The sequence below is a fragment of the Mustela lutreola genome, chromosome 2, assembly GCF_030435805.1.
Source record: "Mustela lutreola isolate mMusLut2 chromosome 2, mMusLut2.pri, whole genome shotgun sequence".
Lineage (NCBI taxonomy): Eukaryota > Metazoa > Chordata > Mammalia > Carnivora > Mustelidae > Mustela > Mustela lutreola.
Window position 1 is genome coordinate 19,953,197 of NC_081291.1, and position 19,633 is coordinate 19,972,829.

Genomic DNA, 19,633 nt, shown 5'->3' on the forward strand with positions numbered 1-19,633 from the left:
AGACCCAAAAGCCCACGACGCTCTCGCCGAACTATGCACCCACAATGCCCTGCGGTCACCCACCCCTCCTCCCGTGTCCATGTGCTTCCCAGCACAGTCATAAACTCTGAAGCTGCGGCCTTGGAGCAGCCTACCAAGGCAGGCAGGACCTGCATTTCTTGGCACTTGAGGCTGGATGTTCGCCACAGAAAGAGCGTGGGGCTTGGTAGAACTGAGTAAACAGTCAAACCTTAGGCAGTGAAAGAAAAAGTGACTTTATGATGAAGCAGAGGAAAGACAACAGCTTAGCACTTACAGACCTTAGCCGAGATCTTGGAGCCTACCTGTCCCTGGATGGGTCTCCTATGACCTTTCCATGGACTTGGTGAGGAGTTGGAACAGAGCTCTGGGCTGGCAACCCTAACCATCTGAAACGCTGACTCTCCCTTGGGCTGCTTTCTTATCAGAAGGGATCCAGTGATCTCAGAGGAACTTTGGTTTTGAAATAGTGCAAGCAAAATAATAAGGTAAAATGGGGTAAACCATTTTTTTTCTGGCCCCTTCCACTTCCCAGGGGTCCCATGGGAAGTGGAGGGTGTGTGTGGGAGGACTGAGTATAAACTGAATAGAACAAGTGTGGGACAGGGACAAGAGACATATGGCAGCAGGGACAAGAGACACAGGAGCAGGTAACTTCTGGCTTTATGCTGCTGCTTCAGGCCTGGGCTCCTGGCAGGTAGGGCCAGCCCAGCCCAGGTAACAACGGCAACCAAAGGACTCCCAGGATCCAGGGCTGCCATCTGGCTGCAGGTGCAGAAAGGCTTCCAGCTGTCCTTCATCTTGCCAGGCACAGCGCCCGTGGCCATGGCACCGCTGGTGACTGCAGGCTATGGCTGCCCTGGTCACGTTGATTACATAGGGGCCCAGGGTGCCCACTAGGTAGTCATGGAGATGCCAGCACTCCTCCTGAAGAAAGGGGAATGATGTATCAGTGCTCCTGCTCTGTGGCTCTGACATGGTCTTTTCCCCAACCCTGGGATTCTAGCATGGGCTGCATGGCAGGTTGGAGGGACAATGTTCACCTCAGAGCTGGAGAAGCTCAGGTCCCCCCAGAGCACCACGCCGGCTGCCCCGAGTGCTGCGCTCACACCAATGGTCTGCACAAGATCATCCTGGAGGCAAAGAACAGCTAAGCCAGGGCTAAACTGGCCAGATCCAACTGGGCCTACTTCCACCTTTGAGAAACTTTTCTGGCTTATCGCCATGATCAGGTTTCACATCTAGAGTAAGATTCCTTGGCACTGAGCCTCTAAGTGGCTTCTCCGGTCCTCCACTCAGAAGATGTTTCTCCTCAGACGAGGGCTCCAATGGCTGGGCTTGCCTTCCCCCTCAAGATATTCCAAGGCAGAGCCAAACTTCCCTTTTCAGATGCTCCAGAATGGGACCTCCCAGGAAGAACTAGATCAGAGCCTCCCCATCAAATTCCCCTGGGGCAAGGTCTTCTCTTCAGTCAGGGCCTTGCCTCCCCACTCATGCCTCCCCACTCAGACCCCTAGATCTCAACTTTTACTCACCCGAGACAGGAACCTTCCAGAGCTCCGGTGTGTGAGGCGGGCATAGGCCAGAACAGGCAGAGGATGTGGGTGTCCAACAGAGGCCACACGGAAGGCCTCCTCCAGGCGGTTTCGGACAAATGCCTGGTGGTAGATGGGTGGCAGCCTGGGTGGGAGGTAGATGCTAGGGAAGAGGGCACTGGAGGCAGCCCAGAGCCAATGAAGTTGGGTGTTGCGGGCAAGGGCAGCTGGGTGGCAGTGTCCCGTGTAATTGGAAGTGATACCATGCCAGCCATTGCTACAGGCTGGGAAGCGGTAGAAACCCCAGAGCCCATGGGGTTGCAGGGCTTGGCCCAGCCGCAGTGTGTCCTCCATCAGGGCACGGGCTGTCTGCTCAAAGCCAGCACGGGCCTCATGGAGCTGCTCCTGGGGGCTCAGGTCGGGGAATACCCGCTGTGCCCAAGCCCATGAGGCTGCCTGATAGGCTCGGCGGCGGCCCCAGTTTCCAGCCCAGAGTGGGCTCCATTCCTCCCAGTCTAGCACTGCCAGGCCAGCAAAACCACGTCCTAGGCTGCGATGGATCTGGAAGGCAGCCCGTGCCAGGTGGCGGTCAAGAGGGACAACCTGGGGGATACCCCCATTGTGAGCTGTGCCCCCGGGCCCAAGGTAGGGATAGAGGCCAAGCTGGTTCTTGTAGAAGATGGTGATGTTCTGGCCATGAAAACGCTGGCCACGGTTGGCTGTGATGCCCAGGGCCTCTAGTGGCAGGTGCACGCCGAAGCGAGTCTTACAGTGTGCTGAGGGTATGTTCCACAGCACAGAAAAGGGGCGTTCAGGAGCCCACACCAGGGGTTGGCCAAACCCTAGGCACAGGGCCACTCCGAGCACTAGGGCCAGGCCCAGCAGCATGATCATGCCCCAGGGATGGAAACCTGCAGGAGAGAGGAGCTGTGAGCTTAGAGTCCGATTCCATGGCCATACCTTCCACACAGCCTGGAAAGCTAGGAACACTCCCCCACTATTCCCCACAAGGATGAGGGAATGGGGAAAATATGGCCCCCCTGTAGTCCTCTAGCCCCCTCAAACCAGCCACGCCATGCATCGGCCTGGGCAGCTCCCCTCCCATGCTCTCCCTCTTTGTCATGGGACCACTGTGCCCTCTGACACCTTGCCTACTCACAGTTCTCACCAGTCCCCTTCTGTCCTCTGTCCATCTTGTTCCCTGCCCCAGGAACACGTAACACCCTCCCCCTTGCCTGACTTGACTCCTACTTAGCACTCAGATCTCTGCTGTGACATTACCTCTCCCGGATTTCCAAATGGACTGAAGGTATTTAGGTTCCCATTGTCCCAACATAGATCCTGCCACTGTATGCCTGTGGCAGGATCAAGGCCCTATCAGTCTAGTTCCTCATTGCCCGGGGCCCAGTCTAGGGCCTGACACACAGTAGGTGCTCAGTGAATGGTGATGAGTGAACATGGAAGGGAACAGACAGACACCTTGTCACAGTGGCCTGGCAGAATGGGAGGGGTAAAGGTTAGGCTTCCCTTCATCCAGGGTCCAGGGCCAAGGTGGATCCCAAGGATCTTACAGAGACAGTGATCTAAGATAAGGATGGGGGGTGGGAGTGGGTCAACAAATACACTGTCACAGCCGCACCCATCAGAAGCCTTTATTCAGCCACACTGACAGCTCCGAGCCCCAGCTGTGGAGCCTCTCCCAGCCTTGCTGGTGCTTGGGAAACAAGCAGCTTCCAGGTTCTAGGGACTGAGCTATGGCCAATGGGGGTACTGAGGCCATATGAGGCTGGTACTGTCCTAAGCAGTCCATCGACCCTGTAGACAGTAGTGCTTTGCCATGGGTAGCCCTCAGATGTCCTTTTCCATCCAGAATATAGGGCATCCTCTCAGGTCCTGGTACTGTGTCTCCAGCAGACTTTGTGGAGGGGGCCTCGCAGGAGGTGGGGGTGAGGTGGTCAAGGACTCAGGCAGGGGAGGGGGTGGTGGCAGTGCCGGCCCCTTGGGGGCTCTTGGGGCAGTCTGGGCAGTTAGACTAAGAGGCTTGCAGGGTGGCTGGGGAGGGGGTGCTCTGGGGAAGGCCTTGAGCAGGGTGGCAGGCAGCCGTCGGCTGGTGAAGACCAGGCCCTGCACAGGCTCACCCAGCTGGTAGCCCAGGTGGGCGTAGAACTGCAGCTGGTCGTGGGTGGTGAGGTGCAGCCGGCGGAAGCCCCGGGCCTGAGCAAAAGCCTCCAGGCCCTCCATAAGACGGCGGCCAAAGCCACGGCCCCTCAGAGCCCGGGCCACCACCACTGTCTCCACCAGGAGGCTCTGGGGCCGGTCCAACACCCGTGATAAGCGGGCATGACCCACCACAATGGGGAGTGACTCGGGTGTGGGGCGGGGGCTCAGCAGCATCAGGCAGAGGGGGAAGGCATCTGAGGACTGGCCCAGGGAGTGCAGGCGGGAGGCTCGGCTTCGGGGCCACTGCTCATTGATGAGGTCAGCACAGGCATCCAGGAGCTCAGGTCGGCAGTGCACAGGCTCCAGGGTCAGTTCAGCCAGGTTGGGAGCTGGGGTCTCCTCTGGCTGGTGTGCAGGATCCAGGGTCAGCTCAGTGGAGCCAGGACTGAGGGTCATCTCTGGATGGCATGCAGAACCCGGGGTCAGCTCAGCTAGCCTGGGGCTCAGGGTCAGCTCTGGTGTGCAGGATCCTCGGTCAGCGCGGCCAGGTTGGATCTCAGGGTCAACTCTGGCTGGCATGCAGGATCCAGAGTCAGCTCGACTGGGCTGGTACTCAAGATCAGCTCTATCTGGTGTGCACGGTCTAGGATAGGGATCAGCTTTGGGGGGGGGCAGGGCTCAGAGTGAGCTCTGGTCTACATGTAGGATCTAGGCTCAGCTGAGTCAGGCTGAGAGCCAAAGTCATACCCTGCTGGGTTGCAGGTGGCTCAATGGAAGGCTAGGGATTAAGAGCACGGTTTCCAGACAGTAGTATTTCCTCGGACCACAAAGGTGCTCCTCTTATGAACAATAACCACATTAAGCTGTACCAAGAGGGAGGACAGGGTTGGGGCAGGGAGGGGCTGACAGAGTGCTAGGGAACCCAAGCATCCTGCAACTACTAAACTATACCTTGTCCCTATACTCACCTGATGACACAGGTAATCTGGAGACCATCCCCTATACCTGACTCAGGTGGACAGCAGAGGAAACAGATCCAGCGTGTCCTGCCCCACACTGGAGGGAGGCCAAAGGCTAAGGCTGGGGCAGAACCCAAAAGTCCTGGCCCCAGCCTGTTGTGGCTACAACTATGTCCTCCCCAGGACAGTGGATTAGTCCTACCACCATGGCTGGCTGGCCATCAGACAGAACATGCAAACTAGACACCAACACCCCCTACTTTAGCCCATTCAGAATTCTCTTTGGAGGAAACACAGCTAACCCCAAGAGCTCTCTGTCCCTTCCTTTTCCCTACATTCTTGGTCTTTTTGGCTGCTTGGGCCATGCCTGCTACCTGAGCAATCCTGGGGCACGACTCACCCATCTATTAGGATCGGATTTCCTTCCCTGAACTGCCTTTCCTGGCTGCAGCACAGAGTCCACTGCCCCCTCCCCGACATTGTGCAGCTCAGGACACTTTGGGCAAAGACACCCTTCAGATGGGGCCCCAACAACACTTGCAAGGGGCCTGGCTCACAGTCCCACAGCAATGTGGCTCTTGCAGGCTTGGTTCCCCCTGGCCTGAGTTTCGTAGTCACCCTAGATAAGGACCACAGCTTCCTTCCTAAATCCACAAGGGTGTCCAACGGCCACCAGGTTGGGGGCTCAGACCTCCTGCGCCTAAATCCCATTGTTTGCCCATTCGACCGCAGGCCCTGCTGCCAGGAGGGTCTATGCTGGGGGATTTCTGGTGGTGGGGTATCCGCTGGACCGCACGCTTTTACTCACCTGCTCCAGAGATGACGTCCTAGCTCCCCTTCCCCACCTTCCCAAGAAGGTCCCCTAAGCTTGAGGCCAATTCCACACTGGTCATGCCCAGGTCGGAGCCCCCACCCCCACACACTATATCCCACTCAGAGGGCTGTGAGCCCCTCACCTGCATCAGCTACCTCCTCAGCAGCCGCAGCCTTCCTAGAGGGAGGAAGCCCCAGGACCCGCCCGCAGGCTTGGAACCCCAGACGTCCCCGCGGGCTTAACCCTTTCAGTGCCGACCCCACCTACTGTGGGCGGGGCTCATGTATTCTCAGGGAGAGGCGGCAAGGCTGTCCTGTGGCTGTTTCCCCCTCCCTCCTAGTGGGTGACAAACCGTGGAGCTTTTGGGAGGGGGTTGCTTCGGGAGCTGGACTCTGGGTGGGTGTGGCTCGGCATGCTCTGGGAGGGAACGACAGACGCAGGGAAGGCGTGCGGGGCGGCATAGCCACTTGAGGGCCGCACGCGTGGGGCGGACGGGAGACACTGAGGACGAACACGCTGCGCATGGGAAGAGGGAGGTACTGACATGTTGAAGGCAAGATCTGGGATGCTCCGCGTCCTCGCTCCGCGCTGGCCGGTTTCTCGCTCTGTGGTTTGGATTCTTCCGACCGCCCGCGCTGGCCCCTAGTGGTGTGGCGGACGCACTGCAGCCGTCGCGGCCCGCAGCGCCCCACCTGGTCCGGATTTTCCCTAGGCCGCCAGATCCCACCCCGCCTCCGCGCGTCACCTCTTAGGCTCCGCCCCCGGTTCAGCGCGTCATAACACGGGGCCGACGCAGGTCGGGTCTTTGCCCTGGCTCCGCCTCTGTCTCTCCTGCCGTAGCCAATCCACAGCTCCCGGCTCCGTGCGCAGCAACGCTGTGACCCAGCGCAGGCTCCACCTCCTCCTCGACCGTGCCCTGCTCAAGGCAGGCGAAGTTTCTGGCTCCTGGGCACCGCTTAAGTTCTCCCGGTTTCCGTTCGGCCGAGGCCTTGCCGGGACCCATCTCGCCAAAGCCTTGATCGGGTGGGCCCCTCCTCCACCTGGTTCTACTTCCGCCTTGCCTTGTCTTGCCCCACCCTAGGCTCAGGCAGGTCTCGGACCCCGTTGGCCTCCAGGGGTAAAAGGGTTCTGTGTAGAAACGGAGCTTCCTCCTGAAATGTGGGTCCCATACTCGGAAGCAGCCGTCCTTGGACAGACATCAGGACAGAGTGAGAGAGACTAGTCTTTCCTGTGCTCTCTGCATCCCAGCGCGTGTACGTTTTAGGCGCTTAATAGCTCTTGAAGCAAGAATCATGTCTGCTTTATTTGCGAGGGTGGTACCTGTGAGCAGGTTCAGGTTGCGTGCAGGGCTTGTTACTGTCAACACACAGGAGGAGCCAAAGGGCTTTACCTCTATGGCTAGACAGCCTGGGTTCCACCTAAGCTTCTCATATTTTTCTGGCTGTGCAGCCTTGGGCAAAGTGCTTACCCTTTTAGTGTGTGCCTGTTTCCTCACAACCTCATGTTAGGATTGAATGAGTTTTTCCACTTAAAATGCTTAACATAGGACTTGGGAGGAGTAGGTCCCCAGTGAATGTCAGTTTGCTACAATGTCATGATTGTTACAGCTTAAAGACTGGGCTCAGGGGGCACCTGGGGGGCTCAGTGGGTTAAAGCCTCTGCCTTTGACTCACTCAGGTCATGATCTCAGGGTCCTGGGATCAAGCCCCACATCGGGCCCTCTGCTCAGCGGGGAGCCTGCTTCTCCCTCTTTTTCTGCCTGCCTCTCTGCCTACTTGTGATCTCTATCAAATAAATAAATAAATAAAATCTTAAAAAAAAAAAAAAAAAAAGACTGGGCTCAGTGTCTCTGGAGTCTCTGGAGATGTTTATGACCTTGCTGGGTGGGTGCTGGAGTTAGAGCCTTCAGCTATCCTGGCCTGTAAACATGTATGCAGGTGCAGGCATGTGGTGTTGATGGTCTCTGAGAGTACTCCTGACTGTGACCATGGCTAGTGTGATAGCCTGTACTTCAGAAAGCTGTGGTCAGGCTCAGACTGCATTAGGCTGTGAAATCAAATAAAGAAAACCTCATTTAAAATGGAGTCAAGGGACGCCTGGGTGGCTCAGTTGGTTAAGTGTCTGCCTTCGGCTCAGGTCATGATCCCAGAGTCCTGGGATCGAGTCCTGAACTGGGCTCCTTGCTCAGCGGGGACCCTGCTTCTCCCTCTCCCTTTGCTGCTCTCCTTGCTTGGGTGCTTGCTCTTTCTCTCCTTCTGCCAAATAAGTTAATTAAAAATAAAATAAAGTGAAGTCGAGAGGCTAGAAGGGGGAACTCAGACATACCACTCCTTGCAGCCCTTTGCAGACCCAACAGGAAGGAGCCTACTTTACACCTGCAATGGGAGGAAAGGTTTTCTCATTACCTGACAACAGCCCAGCCAACAAGAGTCTCATAACTCAATGAAAAGACATTGCCACCACCCTTCGAACTCCCAGTTTACTCCAGTGGATTTTCTGTAACAGGCCCTTCCAACTACCCCCTTTCCTCTCTAAAACAGCATTCCTCCTCTTTGTTCTCCAGACTTGCCCATGGTTTTGTAACAGGTCGCATGTCCCAAATGGCACTACTTTCCTGTTCCCAAATAAACCCATTTTTGCTGGTAAAATAACTACTTTATTTTTAAGGTAAACAGGAGCTCCATGTGTGTATCCTGGTGTATGACCAGTCACTACGTGCCCTGCTGCTCACACCGTGCTCCCTTCCAGCCACGGTAGCAGTGACATTGGAACTCCACAGCCATCCGCATCTGATCCTCAAGTGAGAGGGCACCTTGTAAGGTCAGGGGCCGGCCACCACGAGCAAGCTGGATGGAGAAACTGGTGGGGTTGAGGATGAGGAGGGCCTCAGGGTGGCTGGGGCGCCGGGCACAGCGGCCATGGCCTGAGCACAAGGCTTGACTGCACAGAAGAGCCCCACTGGTCACGTTGAGGATGAAGGGCCCCAGTGTGATGTCCATGTACTCCTTGATGGCCTGGCAGGATTCCTGAGTGGGAGGAGGAGCATCAGGGACACACAACAATAGTGCATGGCCCCCAGCCTGCTGTCCCAGCCAGGACTGCAGGGATAGAAAGGGCAGGCCAGGGTCTTCCCAATCAGCCTGGCAGCTCCACCCCTGCCCCCACCCTAACCCCCCATTCTGGGCTCATTGAGCTTACCTTGGTTTTTGTGTTCTCCCAGCTCACCCAGAGCACCACTCCTGCTGCTCCCTGGGCTGCACTTTCCCCCAGGCTGTGCTCCAGCTCATCCTGGGGAAAGGGACAGCACAGCTCTGAGAAAAAAGCACAGCTTTTCTCCTCCCTACCCCCCACAGCAGATTGCTGTAACACCACTGGATGGGACAAATAACTCATAACCCCCACCGGGGGCCACCCTAGTCTCCCGTGGCAAGAGGCAAGCCTGTCACTGTAGCCTGTGAGTGCCATGCAGCAGGCACTCCATCTTCGTGATGAAGGCCAAAACATTGCTGAGCACAGAGCTTGGCACCCAGTAGGAACTCAAGGAATGGAATAATGGACAAAAGTGCCCCAAGGCTGTGTGGCCTCCCTTACTGGATCTAATGCCTGACAAAGTAGGCTACAAGGTGGGTGGGGTCATAGGAGACTCACCAGGGGCAGAAAGCGGTTCGTCCCGTCATAGAAGATCTGAGCATAGGGCAGCACCGGCAGACTGGGGTCCCCAACACCCATAGCCATACGGAATGCCTCCCCTACGCGATGCCGCACGTACATCTGTCCCTTCCCTGTGCCCTCCAGCTCTGCAGGCAGGTAGATGCTGGGATAGAGGGCACGGCTCTGGCCCCAAAGCCACCCCAGCTGGTCATTCTGGGCACTGACCCCCGGTGGGCACTGGCCAGTATAGTTGGGGCTTCGAAAGTCATAGTTATAGCAGTCCGGGAAGCCATAGAAACCCCAGAGGCCACGAGGCCTCAGTGCTTGCCCTAGCCTGAGTGTGCCCGCCATCCAGGCCTGCGCAGCCTCCTGGAACTGGTTCCGCGCTGCTGCCTCCACCTCAGGAGCTGGCCAGTCGGGGTGCTGCTCCCACACCAGTGCCCGGGAGCGCTGCCGGTAAATGTCCTTGGTGTCCCAGTTGAAGGCCCAGCGTGGGCGCCACGCCTCCCAGTCGATGACCGCCAGCCCTGAGAAGTCGGACGCAGGGATGGCAGCCAGGATGTCCTTGAAGGAGCGGGCCAGGTGGGTCTCAAGGCTGGCATTCTGGGGCAGGCCACCAAACACAGGCTCCCCGGAAGATGTGTAGTAGGGGTAGGTGCCCAGCTGGTAGCTGTAGAAAATGGTCATGTCAGGGCCGCGGAAGGTCTGCCCCGGGTTGGCCACCACATCGAAGACACTGACATCCACGTCCACGCCGTACTTCTCCAGGCACCACTGCGTGTTTGCATTCCAGATGGTGGTGAAGGGCTGGTTGGGTACCATGGGGCTCCTGGAGCCTTTAGCCATGCTGAGCAAGCTCAGGAAGAGGGCGTAGGTGGGAAGCAGGTGGATTGCCATGGCAGAGGATGGGTCTAGGGAAACCTGGCCAGGGGAGGCAAAGCTGAGAGCAGGTTCTGAACACTCTTACCCCTGCTTAGAGAAGGCTGGCCAAGCCCCTTGCTTATTAATCCATCCCTGCTCCACTTTGGGTAAACATTGACCTTGGCTCAGGGCTCAGGGAGGTCAGAGGGCGAAGGAAAGGCGTGCAGGGGGAGCGCTGCCACTGGAGGGCACATAGAGTTGCCTCGAGGGTGGGACCTCTGCCTTCTTGCCTCCCATAGGCTTTGCCTTGGCGCCTTGGCCTACGCTAACCAATCCCCTTCCCCAAGAGCCACAGAAGCCACCACTTCTGTTTTGAGAAGTGCGGCTGAGAGCCAGGCCCTCGGCCCCCAGGCTGACCTGACTGATGGGGGGGATCCTTTCCTGTCTCTTCCCCTAGGAATCCTGGCCAGCCATTGGAAGAAGAGATGCTCAGCAACCAAGGACAGGTCAGCCCAACCCTCTTGTATACCCACCAGTCTGCCCACTTGTCCCTGCTGACCTCAGGGCTGAAGGGCCTCATCCTCCAGATTTCCTGACCCCAGCGGGAGGGCCTAGGCAGGGCTCAGCAAGATTCTGTTCCTCAACTCTGGCCCCAGCTGCACCAGACTCAGAGGAAGCTGCTGCTGGAAACTCTGAGCTTTTGTAGGGGGTGGGGGGGGGGTCACGCCACCCAGTCTGGGGGAGGGCTGAGGGGCAGGCTGTGGGTTGGAAGGCTGAGCCCCGCAGAGGGCTGCCTTGGCACCCCTAACAGAGTGCCTTGGTGGGAGGTGGGGCTGGGCTGGAAGCAGCCCCGCCCACAAGGTCAACACCAGGCCGGCTTTGTGGCTTTTTTTGAATCCGGGTGGGGGTGGAAGCTTGGGTGGCAGACCCCACTGGGCAGGTCTGTGTGTGGTAGCAGAGTCTGGGTGTCTTGGTACCGTATCCTGAGGGAGCACACTTTCCTGCATGGCTGCCTTATATCATCTGTGGGCCTTGGGCACTTTTACCTTTGTGGGCCCCTTCCTCAAAACATTAAAAAATGAGGGGCACCTGGGTGGCTCAGTGGGTTGGGGCCTCTGCCTTCAGCTCAGGTCACGATCCCGGGGTCCTGGGATGGAGCCCAGCACCAGGCTCTCTGCTCAGCCTGCTTCCCTTCCTCTCTCTCTGCCTGCCTCTCTGCCACCTGTGATCTGTCAAATAAATAAAATCTTAAAAAAAAAACATTAAAAAATGCATTTTAAACTGTGCTGGTGCAAGGACAGGTACCATCCAGACTGAAGTCATTATTCTATGTTCCATTATGAGTAAATATTTTCCTCTGCTTGAAAAAGTGAAGACATTTCTTGGGCCCCTGGAAGTATGGCAACCCCAGGCCCTACACCCACTTGCCCTAGGTGGGGGGTGACTAACTCCCCTCTGCTTTAGGGACAAGTCTAAAAGGCACTGTCTACGACGTTGGGGCCAATCAGCGAATGTGTCTTTGTGAAGCCCTGGTCAGCTACGGCCCAGGCCTCTGCGCAAGGCCCAGTAGTGTGTGCGTGTGCAAGTGCGGACCCAGTACCTGAACTGGGTGTGAGAGTCCGTAGTCTCGTGACTGAGACCCCGTGTTTGGGTGAGCCTGGGTGTGTCAGTGACCACATGCTTGTTCATTCCTTTGTGATTTCACTTGTTTGCTGATTCAGAAACTGATTACTGAGACTTGCTAGGTGCACAGGCCCAGGCCCAGGCCCAGGCACGCCTGCCAGGGTGTGGTGAGGGAAAGCTCATGGACCTGGTCTGGGCGAGAGTGCTGCCTGAGTCTAGGGCCCAGTTTGAGCCTGAGCTAGGGATACCCCTCCCCCGCAGCACAGTGGCCAGTGAGTCAGTGATAGCCGGCTACCTTCTGCACTCCATCCCCCAGGCTAGGATGGAGAAGTTGACAGCACCAGAGGAGGACCCCAGCACAGGATCTCACCACAGAGGTGGTGGCTGCTGTTTTATTCAGGAATCAGGGCCACAGAGTGATGACCATTAGGGGCAGGGAGCCTGGCGCAACTCTTGAGAGGTGGGGGAGAGCATCAAGGCAGCCCCGACTCCCTCTCCCTGAGGGTTCATAGTACCTTCGGGTGCCCCCAGAAACCTAGTGCCGCGATTGGCACAACTCAGCCAACTGTCAGGCCAGCAACCTCCAGCAGCCTCGGTTGAAGGGAGACACTCCAATGGTGGAACGGCAGGAAGATGCTCCCCAGATGCTCCCCCTAGAGCCCTGCAGACAGAACTACCCCTGCTGTGCTCTGCTGGCCGGACTGGCCCAAGTGCCTTGTGTGTCTGGGGTCTGTCCAGCTTTGTGGTCCAGCCCTGCCTGCTCTCTGGTGACGTGCACACCCCAGGTCTGAGCCATCTTACTCTGCTTTACCCTGACCCACCCACAGCTGTGGCTGTCCCCGAGTTGCACCTTCCACAAGGCTGTTGTCCAGGTCCTCCTGGAAAGGGATGTGAGGTGATCACAGGTTTGCCTGGAGGGGTCCCAGCCAGATAGGTACAGGTCACAGGTGTTTGGGGGAGGTAACAGGCATGTAAAGTCATACATGTAGGGGAAACCACAGCTTTGCTGGCTATGCAGTCCTGGCTAGGTGGGGAAGGCCACGGATGCTGGGTGTTACAGATGTGGGTAGGGTAGCTCACTGGTGTGTTTGAGGGTCACAGCTGGGTAGGGGAAGTCAAGAGGTGTGAGGGCAACGAGGGCAGGAAGCCACAGCTTCTTCCTTGCCCTCTCTTGGCTGGCTCCATCATCTCATGACCTTATAGACCAACACCTGCATCTTCTGTCCAACAGACTTCTCCCCACCGTGGCCATGAGGGCTGGGCATCCTTCCGCCTCAGCCTTCTCCCCCCACCGCATGAACTGATGTTGCCTTCCCCATGCTACTGCTTGGCCCCCTTCCCTCCATTCTCTGCTGTCGCTCGGCTGTTGTCAGCCAGAGGGAGGAGGATCACTTTACAACCTGAGCTGGCATCAGCGTGGTGGGGCTTGCTGCTCCGGGCTCTGCTCTGCTGACTGCCTCTGACTTGGCCTCTGTATCTGGTGTGCGTCAGGAGGACAGGCCAGCCCAGCCCAGGTACATGTGTATGCTGTTTGCTGGTGTTGCTCACGGATGCAGGCCAGCCCAGCCCAGGTACATGTGTATGCTGTTTGCTGAACAGGTGAGGCGGTCACCGCTGTCAGGCAAAGTCAGGCGTGGTGGCGCTCGAAGGCGGCCCTTCCTGCCCTTCCTGCCTTTCCTGCAGTTAACACCCTGGCCATGCCGCAGCCCAGGACTGAGGCTGAGCCCGAGCCAGGCTGTGTTCAGTCTCAGCTGTGTTCCGACTTCCTCCAGCCTTTGCCTGCATTTTATCTCAAGCTTCCCCTTCCCCTTTTAAAACTCACTGTAGAAGGCACTTCCACAAGGATACCTCCCTTGAGTCTTTGTGGCTGGGCTGCCCCCCTTCACCACCTGGCTGTTTCTTGAGTCTGTCTTCCCACAGCCAGTGTTTGCTGAGGGCAGGGCCCGTATCATCACTGACATGGACATGGGGACCCCAAGTGAGGGTCTGATGGCTGAGGACAGGGGCTGAGCCCCTTCAGAATCAGGGGAATGAAGCAGGCTGGAGCTGGTCTGATGACTCCAGATGCTACTTTTCTCCCCTGGGAAAGCAAGGGACAAGCCACATTCTCCCAGTGCCAGGAAGGAGCTGACCTTTAAGAAGGTCTCTGCTCCCAGACTCAAGATGTCTCCTTCTTGCCCCAACATAAATCTTTGGAGTGGGTCAGGGACAGGACTTCAGGATTCAGGTCCCAAACCCCAGTGGAGACCTGTGACCTAGCTGGGGAGAGGTATGTGGGGCTGGAGTCCACTGCCCTTGGGAGCAGGGAGTGGAAGATACGCCCTTGCCTATGGGAATAGCAAGGAGGGGTAGTCTGGCTGCCTGCCCAGCTAGGGAAGATCAAATATCCACTTCCCCATTCTCCCTGGGTGGGCAAGGCGAGGTGAGTGGCACTGGGCCAGGGGGGACCCAGAAGCAAGGAGCAGAAACACAATGAGCCTGGTCCCTCACAGAAGGCTGGGCCCAACCACTTTCCAATCAATATGGAGAAAGCAAGACCCTGGGTGTTGGGATGGAATGTGAATCCCTCTGTTCCCGGTCCTCAGCAGGCAGCTGCAGAATGGGCAGCTCTGGGCCTCCAGGTTCCACGGAGTGCATTTGACAGACTTTAGGAAGTCCCCAGCACAGGGTCTCATAGAGACAGAGCTGCGCTCAAACCTGAGAGACACTGGGATCTCTGTCACATGTCCTGCCTAGGTGCACACAGTCTAAGCACAGAAGCAGTTGTTTTGTATTTAATTTACAAAAGAGACCCCAAAATAATAATAATAAACTATCCAAGGGCAGGAGAGTAGGGTCAGGTCCTCTCTGGCCCAGCTGAGCCCCCTTCCTCTCTGGCAGGGAGAGAAGGGGCCTCTCAGGGAATTGCCCCTCCCCCTTAGAACAGGGGGGTGAGAGCTGGTATGGATGCCCTACCAGGCATCCCCAGGGATCTGCCCCCTTGGGGCTCCAGTCTGTCCACCTCTTGCAGGCTCCTACGTGCCCAGCAGAGCCCTTGTGGCAGAGGCCAGCTTGCCCGGCAGCCGGGTGAGAGATCCCTATAAAGTCCAGGTCAGGGCCAGGGTTGCCATAGCCAGCGAGCCGGTGAGGTGGGACCCAGCCCCGGCCCCATGGGCTCCCCCAGTTGCCCGTGTACGGTCCCACTGGCATTGCTCGCCACCCCAGCCTAAGTAGCACTGGCAGCGAAAGTGCGTCTGCAGGTAGTTGAGATCAGCCCAGCTGAGCTCCCCCTCCGGCCGCAGCTGGGGCTCACCCGGGACATGGCTTGGCACCAGGCGGAAGCTGCTGGCACTGAGGTGCAGGAAGGTACTGGTGCTGGGGTCACGGCGTACACAGCGCCCATGGCCGTGGCACTGGGCCCAGCTGCAATACTGGGCAGCCCAGGACACGTTGACTACGTAGGGGACCAGCAGCCGTGTCAGGTAATCCTTGAGGTACTGGCAGGTCTCCTGGGGACAGAGGCCAGGGATCAGGTCAGTGGCCTTAACCCACAGGCCCGGATAGAAACTCTGTGTTCACCCTGCAGTGCCTGTACATTCTTGTAACAGCATGCACATGTGTTCACATACATGCGTGCTCCAGCCCTGACCGCCCGTTTCCACTGAGAAAGGAGGTGGCTCCAGAGGTGAGCCCAGGGGATGGGGGTAGGGTAAGGGGAAAGGGTGGACCTCTGAGGCTGTTCAGGACAGCATGATCCCTTTCCTGGGAATGGGGGAGGGACTCTTTCTTTGTTGGGACCAGAGGCGCCTTGGGAGGGAGACAGACAAAGGGCCCCATCTAGGTTGGTTTGCCCACCTTGAGGTAGGCAGCCGAAAGCTGCAACTCTCTGCCTGTCCCCCACTCCCGCAGACTCCGCTCTAGTAGGCTGGGGGGGGGGTCTTACTCACCGTGCTGGTGGTGTAGCCTGCATCGCCCCAGAGGATGACCCCGGCCGCGCCCAGGGCTGCACTCTCACCAATGGTGGAGATGAGATCCATCTGTGTGGGAGGAGGATGGTCACTGGGGAAGACTGAGACCACAGGATGAGGACCAGACAGGCTGGACAGGCCCCCACCCTGTTCTGACTTTCTGGTCCCCTCAGCCCCATACCCCTTCCCACCCTCAGGCAGAGGCTGTTTCCCTTTCTCACTAGATGTGCAAGCCATTTGCATTCCTACTCAGGCTTCCATTTCCCAAACCAATGGCCTACTCAAATCTAGGATGTACCTATCAAGATGAACTCCAAAGTCAGGGAGCCTAGTCCCAAGTCCCTGCTCTGCCCTGGATGTGCTGGGAAGCTTTGGGCAAATTTCTCAGCATCTCGACCTGAATGTTCTCATCTGCAAAATGGACCTAATGATGCCACCCTTTCACAAGGTCACAGAGAGAATGACGGGAGGGGATGGAGAGCAGCCAGTCAGCTGGAGGGCAGGAGGCCCCCTGCCTACCCCACTCCCACCCCCACAGTTGTTGGGGGTGGCGGGGGAAGGCAGGGCCGCCGAAGGCACATACCTCGCTCAGCCCCGTGAGCCTGCGGCTATAGGTGGGTCGCGTGAACACGTAGACCGGGAGCGCGTGGTTGGCATGGTGGGTGTGAGCCACGCGGAGGGCCTCCTGAACCCGGAAGCTGACGAAGTTGCGGCCGTGGGTGGAGGACGCGAGGGCCTCATCCAGGTAGACCGAGGGGAAGAGGGCTGTGCTCTCCGCCCACAGCCAGGCCAGCTGGTCGTTTCGGGAGACCTCGACATCAGGGCAGCGGCCCGTATAGGTTTCCCAGTTCTGCACGTAGTCGTGGTTGTAACAGTCGGGGAAGAGGTAGAAGCCCCAGAGGTGCCGTGGTCTCACGGCCTTGACAAAGCGCAGCGTCTCCAGCATGAACTGCCGGGCGGCAAACTCAAAGTCGTACTGCGCCTGCTTGACCATGCGCTCTGCCGGCCAGTCAGGGTGGCGCTTAGCCACCAACTCGCGTGACAACTGGCGGTATATGTCCTTGTCCTGCCAGTTGCGCACCCACACGGGCCGCCAGTCCTCCCAGTCGATGACCGCCAGGCCCGCGGGCTCCTGGGTACGGATGTAGTGTTCCACATGCTCCTGCAGCATCTTCAGATGCGCCCAGAGGCTGCCATTCTGCGGCACACCCCCGTGCACAGACCGTCCCATGGAACTGAAGCGTGGATACAGGCCCAGCCGATCATGGTAGAAGATGGTGATATTCTGGTTCACGAAACCCTCGTTAGGTGAGGCCTGAACATCAAAGGCCTTCAGGTCCAGGGGCACCTTGAGGCGAGGGCCACAGTCTTGTGTGGGCACATCCCATGCTACCACGAAGGGCCGGCCGGTGAAGATGGGTGGCGCTGTGGGCTTGAGCTGAGTGGCCCATGCCACCAACACCAGGGCCAGTGTGACGGCAGGGCACAGGCCTGCCCACATGCTGGGGGCTGCAGGAAGATGGTGTCACCTGTCTGGCACCAGCTCAGGAACTGGGGGAAAGATGGGAGAGAGCAAGTCAGTCTACAAAATCCTGGAGGTGCCCACCCCAAACCTATTCACACTCCCACAGCCCAGGCTCTGATGGGGCACGGTGCCCAGGCTGTTCAGACCCTGTTAGGTGAGTGCTACAGATCTGAGAGACCACAGGCCAGTGAGGGGAATGCAAGACACCCTGGAAACTCACTGCCAGGAACATAGGGCTCCTTCCTGGAGCAGGTGGCTTATGGCTGGGCAGAGACCTCAGGTAGGTCTGTGACTCAGAACTGGCAGACTGAGCCATGGACTCGCCGCTCAGAAATAGAGATATCTGCATACCACCCAACACAAGGTTTCAGAAAGCCCCGAACCAGAGGCCCACTCTGTACCCCGTGAAGAATTCCCGATCCAGAGAAATGATAGCATTTGGATAAGGCAGGGCACAGCTCATGCAGCCACCAGGAAGCTGGAACACAGCCGCGGAACTGGTATCTGTGTAGCACCCGCCCGGCAGAAGAGTGGGGCTGTCAGGACTTTGTCTCGAGCGCAGACACTCTCGCAAGCTTGGTGGAGGCCCGCACCGGGACAAAGGGGCGGCGGACCTCCCACGGCGGCGCCAGCGAACCGGCCCTTCCCTACGCAGCCGCCGGGAATGCGCGCGCGCGCGCCCGCCCGCCAGGCGGGTCCGGGGAGGAGCTCACTTCGCCTGTCCTTTGTGCGGGACCCCGCCCCCGCCCCGCACGTGGGGCCGGAGCCGGGCCGGGTGGGGGGAGGGTTCTTGGGCCGTCCTGCTGGGCGCATCCCGGGGGGTCCAGAACTCAGCCTGTGTGGGAACGCCGCTAGGTTTATACTGCTCGCCCTCACCTCGCGCGGGGCGCTGCCGGGACCCGCGCCATGACCACCGCCATCCCCGGCCCAGCCCGGCCCACTCTAGCTGCTCGCCGAGGCGCGGCCCGGGCACGGCGCCTCTGCTGCTCCGCCCCCCCCAAGCCCCGGCCCGCAGGCTCTTTAAGAATCCAGAGCGAAGGTGGACCCGGGGCAGGAAGGTGTTCCTGACTTTCACGCAGCCAGTGCCGCGTTTCGGCCTCCAAGGTTCTCCGCGGAGGAATGTGGCCATCCATCTGGGGCCGTGAGGCCCCTCCGAATGGGGCTTTCTTCTGGATTCTGAGGCGCGAGCTCTAATCAGCCCAATATATCCTCCCCCACCAGCTCGCGGCCGGTGGTACAGTCCTCCCGGCTCCGCCGCGCGACCAGCAGCTTAAAGGGACAGCGCTAGGGACTGGAGTCGCGGAGGGAAGAAAGAAGGTGGTGTTCCTCCGCCCGTCCATAAGGTGGTGCTGAGGGACCCGGGGCCTTGGCTGGAGGCAGCAGAGGATCTGGCCCTGTACCCGCGAGTGTGGCTTCCAGCTCTGCGGCCATTAGTTTGGAAAGAGAGACAGTGACCAGTGCCGACCTCGGACCTCCCGGGACTACAACACCCAGTCCCCTACGTATCAGGGCTCCCTTCCCCCCATTCCATTCTGAAGGGAAGCCCCGCCCCCTGCTAGTCTTGGGGAGGGGGCTAAGCACCAGCCTCTCAGCCCCTGCTGGGCTGGGCGGAGGCTGTGGGTTGTCTTGGCAACACGACCTTTGAGTCGCAGCGTGGCGGGTTCCGCTGGGGTCTGTAAGCCCAGCGGGCCCTGGGGATAGGGCCCCCAGCACGCGACCTGCATTCGGGACAGGCCCATGCCTGGGCTCCCATTCCTTCCTGCCCAGGCTCTCTGGAGGCCTGTAGGAGCCCCCCAGCCTTTATTTCAACCTGAGGAGGCTGCTACCCCCAGAAGTACCCGGCCCAACCGCAGAGAGCCAGCCTGGCTAGAGGGGCTTCCCCCGGCCTCCACCCGGTATCATGAGCCCTTTCGCCCCACAAGCTCCTCCCGCTGGGGAGCAGCCTTGGAGCCGGACCGGGCCAAGATCTCCCTGCGTCTAGATCCTCTGCCCCTTACGGGGCTCAGCTCCCCCAAAGGGCCCGGGTCTGCATCACCAGCCCATCCCGTCTGCGCGCCAGGGAGGGGAGGGAGAAAGAGCTCCTGTGAGCGGATCTAAGGGGGTGCAGAGCAGTCGCCTGCACTGGGCTCACCTGTGTGGGAGCCCGTGGGCCCAGTAGGTCGGCGGCCTCCCTTCTTCCCTGGGTGAGCCTCTCTAGCTAAGCTACTCGCACCAGCTGCTGCCCGCCGGGCAGCCCGCCGGCGACTTGATAAACCCCATCCCCTCCCACCCGCTCCCGCCTCCCACCCCAACCCTTTTTCCTCACTTCCTGCTGCCCCTCTGAGGAAAGGGCCAGAAACAAGCGCGGGGGAAGGGACCGCCTTGACCCTGTTTCCCTCCGACGTGCCCTGCTGGCTGGCTGCCCTCCCCACCCTTCCCCCCCCCCCCCCCCGGCCTGCAGTATACCCTGGCTCTGGCAACTGCACCAGGTGACAGGAAGGCTGTAGGACTTGGCTCAGGTGACAGCCTCCGCCATGCCGGCAGCTTCCTAACCCTGAAAG

General features: G+C 59.0%; 4 protein-coding genes across 7 annotated transcripts; all 4 read right to left on the minus strand.

Moving 5' to 3' along the window:
- Positions 1–238: 238 nt before the first annotated feature.
- Positions 239–6,128, minus strand: HYAL3 (hyaluronidase 3). Its single transcript, XM_059160984.1, is given in 7 exon segments — positions 239–631; positions 633–670; positions 672–702; positions 704–945; positions 1,062–1,151; positions 1,554–2,464; positions 6,031–6,128. Coding segments are annotated over 6 exon segments (1,464 nt in total). The 5' UTR covers positions 2,448–2,464; positions 6,031–6,128; the 3' UTR covers positions 239–462.
- NAA80 (N-alpha-acetyltransferase 80, NatH catalytic subunit) lies at positions 3,186–8,059 on the minus strand. The gene is made up of 4 exons (XM_059165012.1): positions 8,052–8,059; positions 7,812–7,861; positions 6,031–6,402; positions 3,186–4,285 (listed from the first exon to the last, which is right to left on the minus strand). Exons 1-4 carry the CDS (start codon positions 8,057–8,059, stop codon positions 3,402–3,404), a joined length of 1,314 nt encoding a protein of 437 aa, XP_059020995.1. The 3' UTR covers positions 3,186–3,401.
- Positions 8,060–8,119: 60 nt separating this feature from the next.
- HYAL1 (hyaluronidase 1) lies at positions 8,120–11,214 on the minus strand. 2 transcript variants are annotated; one of them, XM_059160979.1, is made up of 4 exons: positions 10,532–11,214; positions 9,135–10,058; positions 8,685–8,774; positions 8,120–8,512 (listed from the first exon to the last, which is right to left on the minus strand). In XM_059160979.1, exons 2-4 carry the CDS (start codon positions 10,032–10,034, stop codon positions 8,198–8,200), a joined length of 1,305 nt encoding a protein of 434 aa, XP_059016962.1. In that variant the 5' UTR covers positions 10,035–10,058; positions 10,532–11,214; the 3' UTR covers positions 8,120–8,197. The 2 variants fall into 2 exon arrangements, with proteins under 2 accessions (XP_059016962.1, XP_059016961.1); XM_059160978.1 differs by having other exon boundaries at positions 10,558–11,213.
- A 3,165-nt stretch (positions 11,215–14,379) lies between these two features.
- HYAL2 (hyaluronidase 2) lies at positions 14,380–19,369 on the minus strand. 3 transcript variants are annotated; one of them, XM_059160974.1, is made up of 4 exons: positions 19,225–19,369; positions 16,152–17,119; positions 15,548–15,637; positions 14,380–15,109 (listed from the first exon to the last, which is right to left on the minus strand). In XM_059160974.1, the coding sequence occupies exons 2-4, from the start codon at positions 17,067–17,069 to the stop codon at positions 14,699–14,701; spliced, it is 1,419 nt and encodes a 472-aa protein (XP_059016957.1). In that variant the 5' UTR covers positions 17,070–17,119; positions 19,225–19,369; the 3' UTR covers positions 14,380–14,698. The 3 variants fall into 3 exon arrangements, with proteins under 3 accessions (XP_059016957.1, XP_059016958.1, XP_059016959.1); XM_059160975.1 differs by lacking the exon at positions 19,225–19,369 and adding an exon at positions 17,970–18,117; XM_059160976.1 differs by lacking the exon at positions 19,225–19,369 and adding an exon at positions 17,495–17,746.
- Positions 19,370–19,633: the final 264 nt, after the last annotated feature.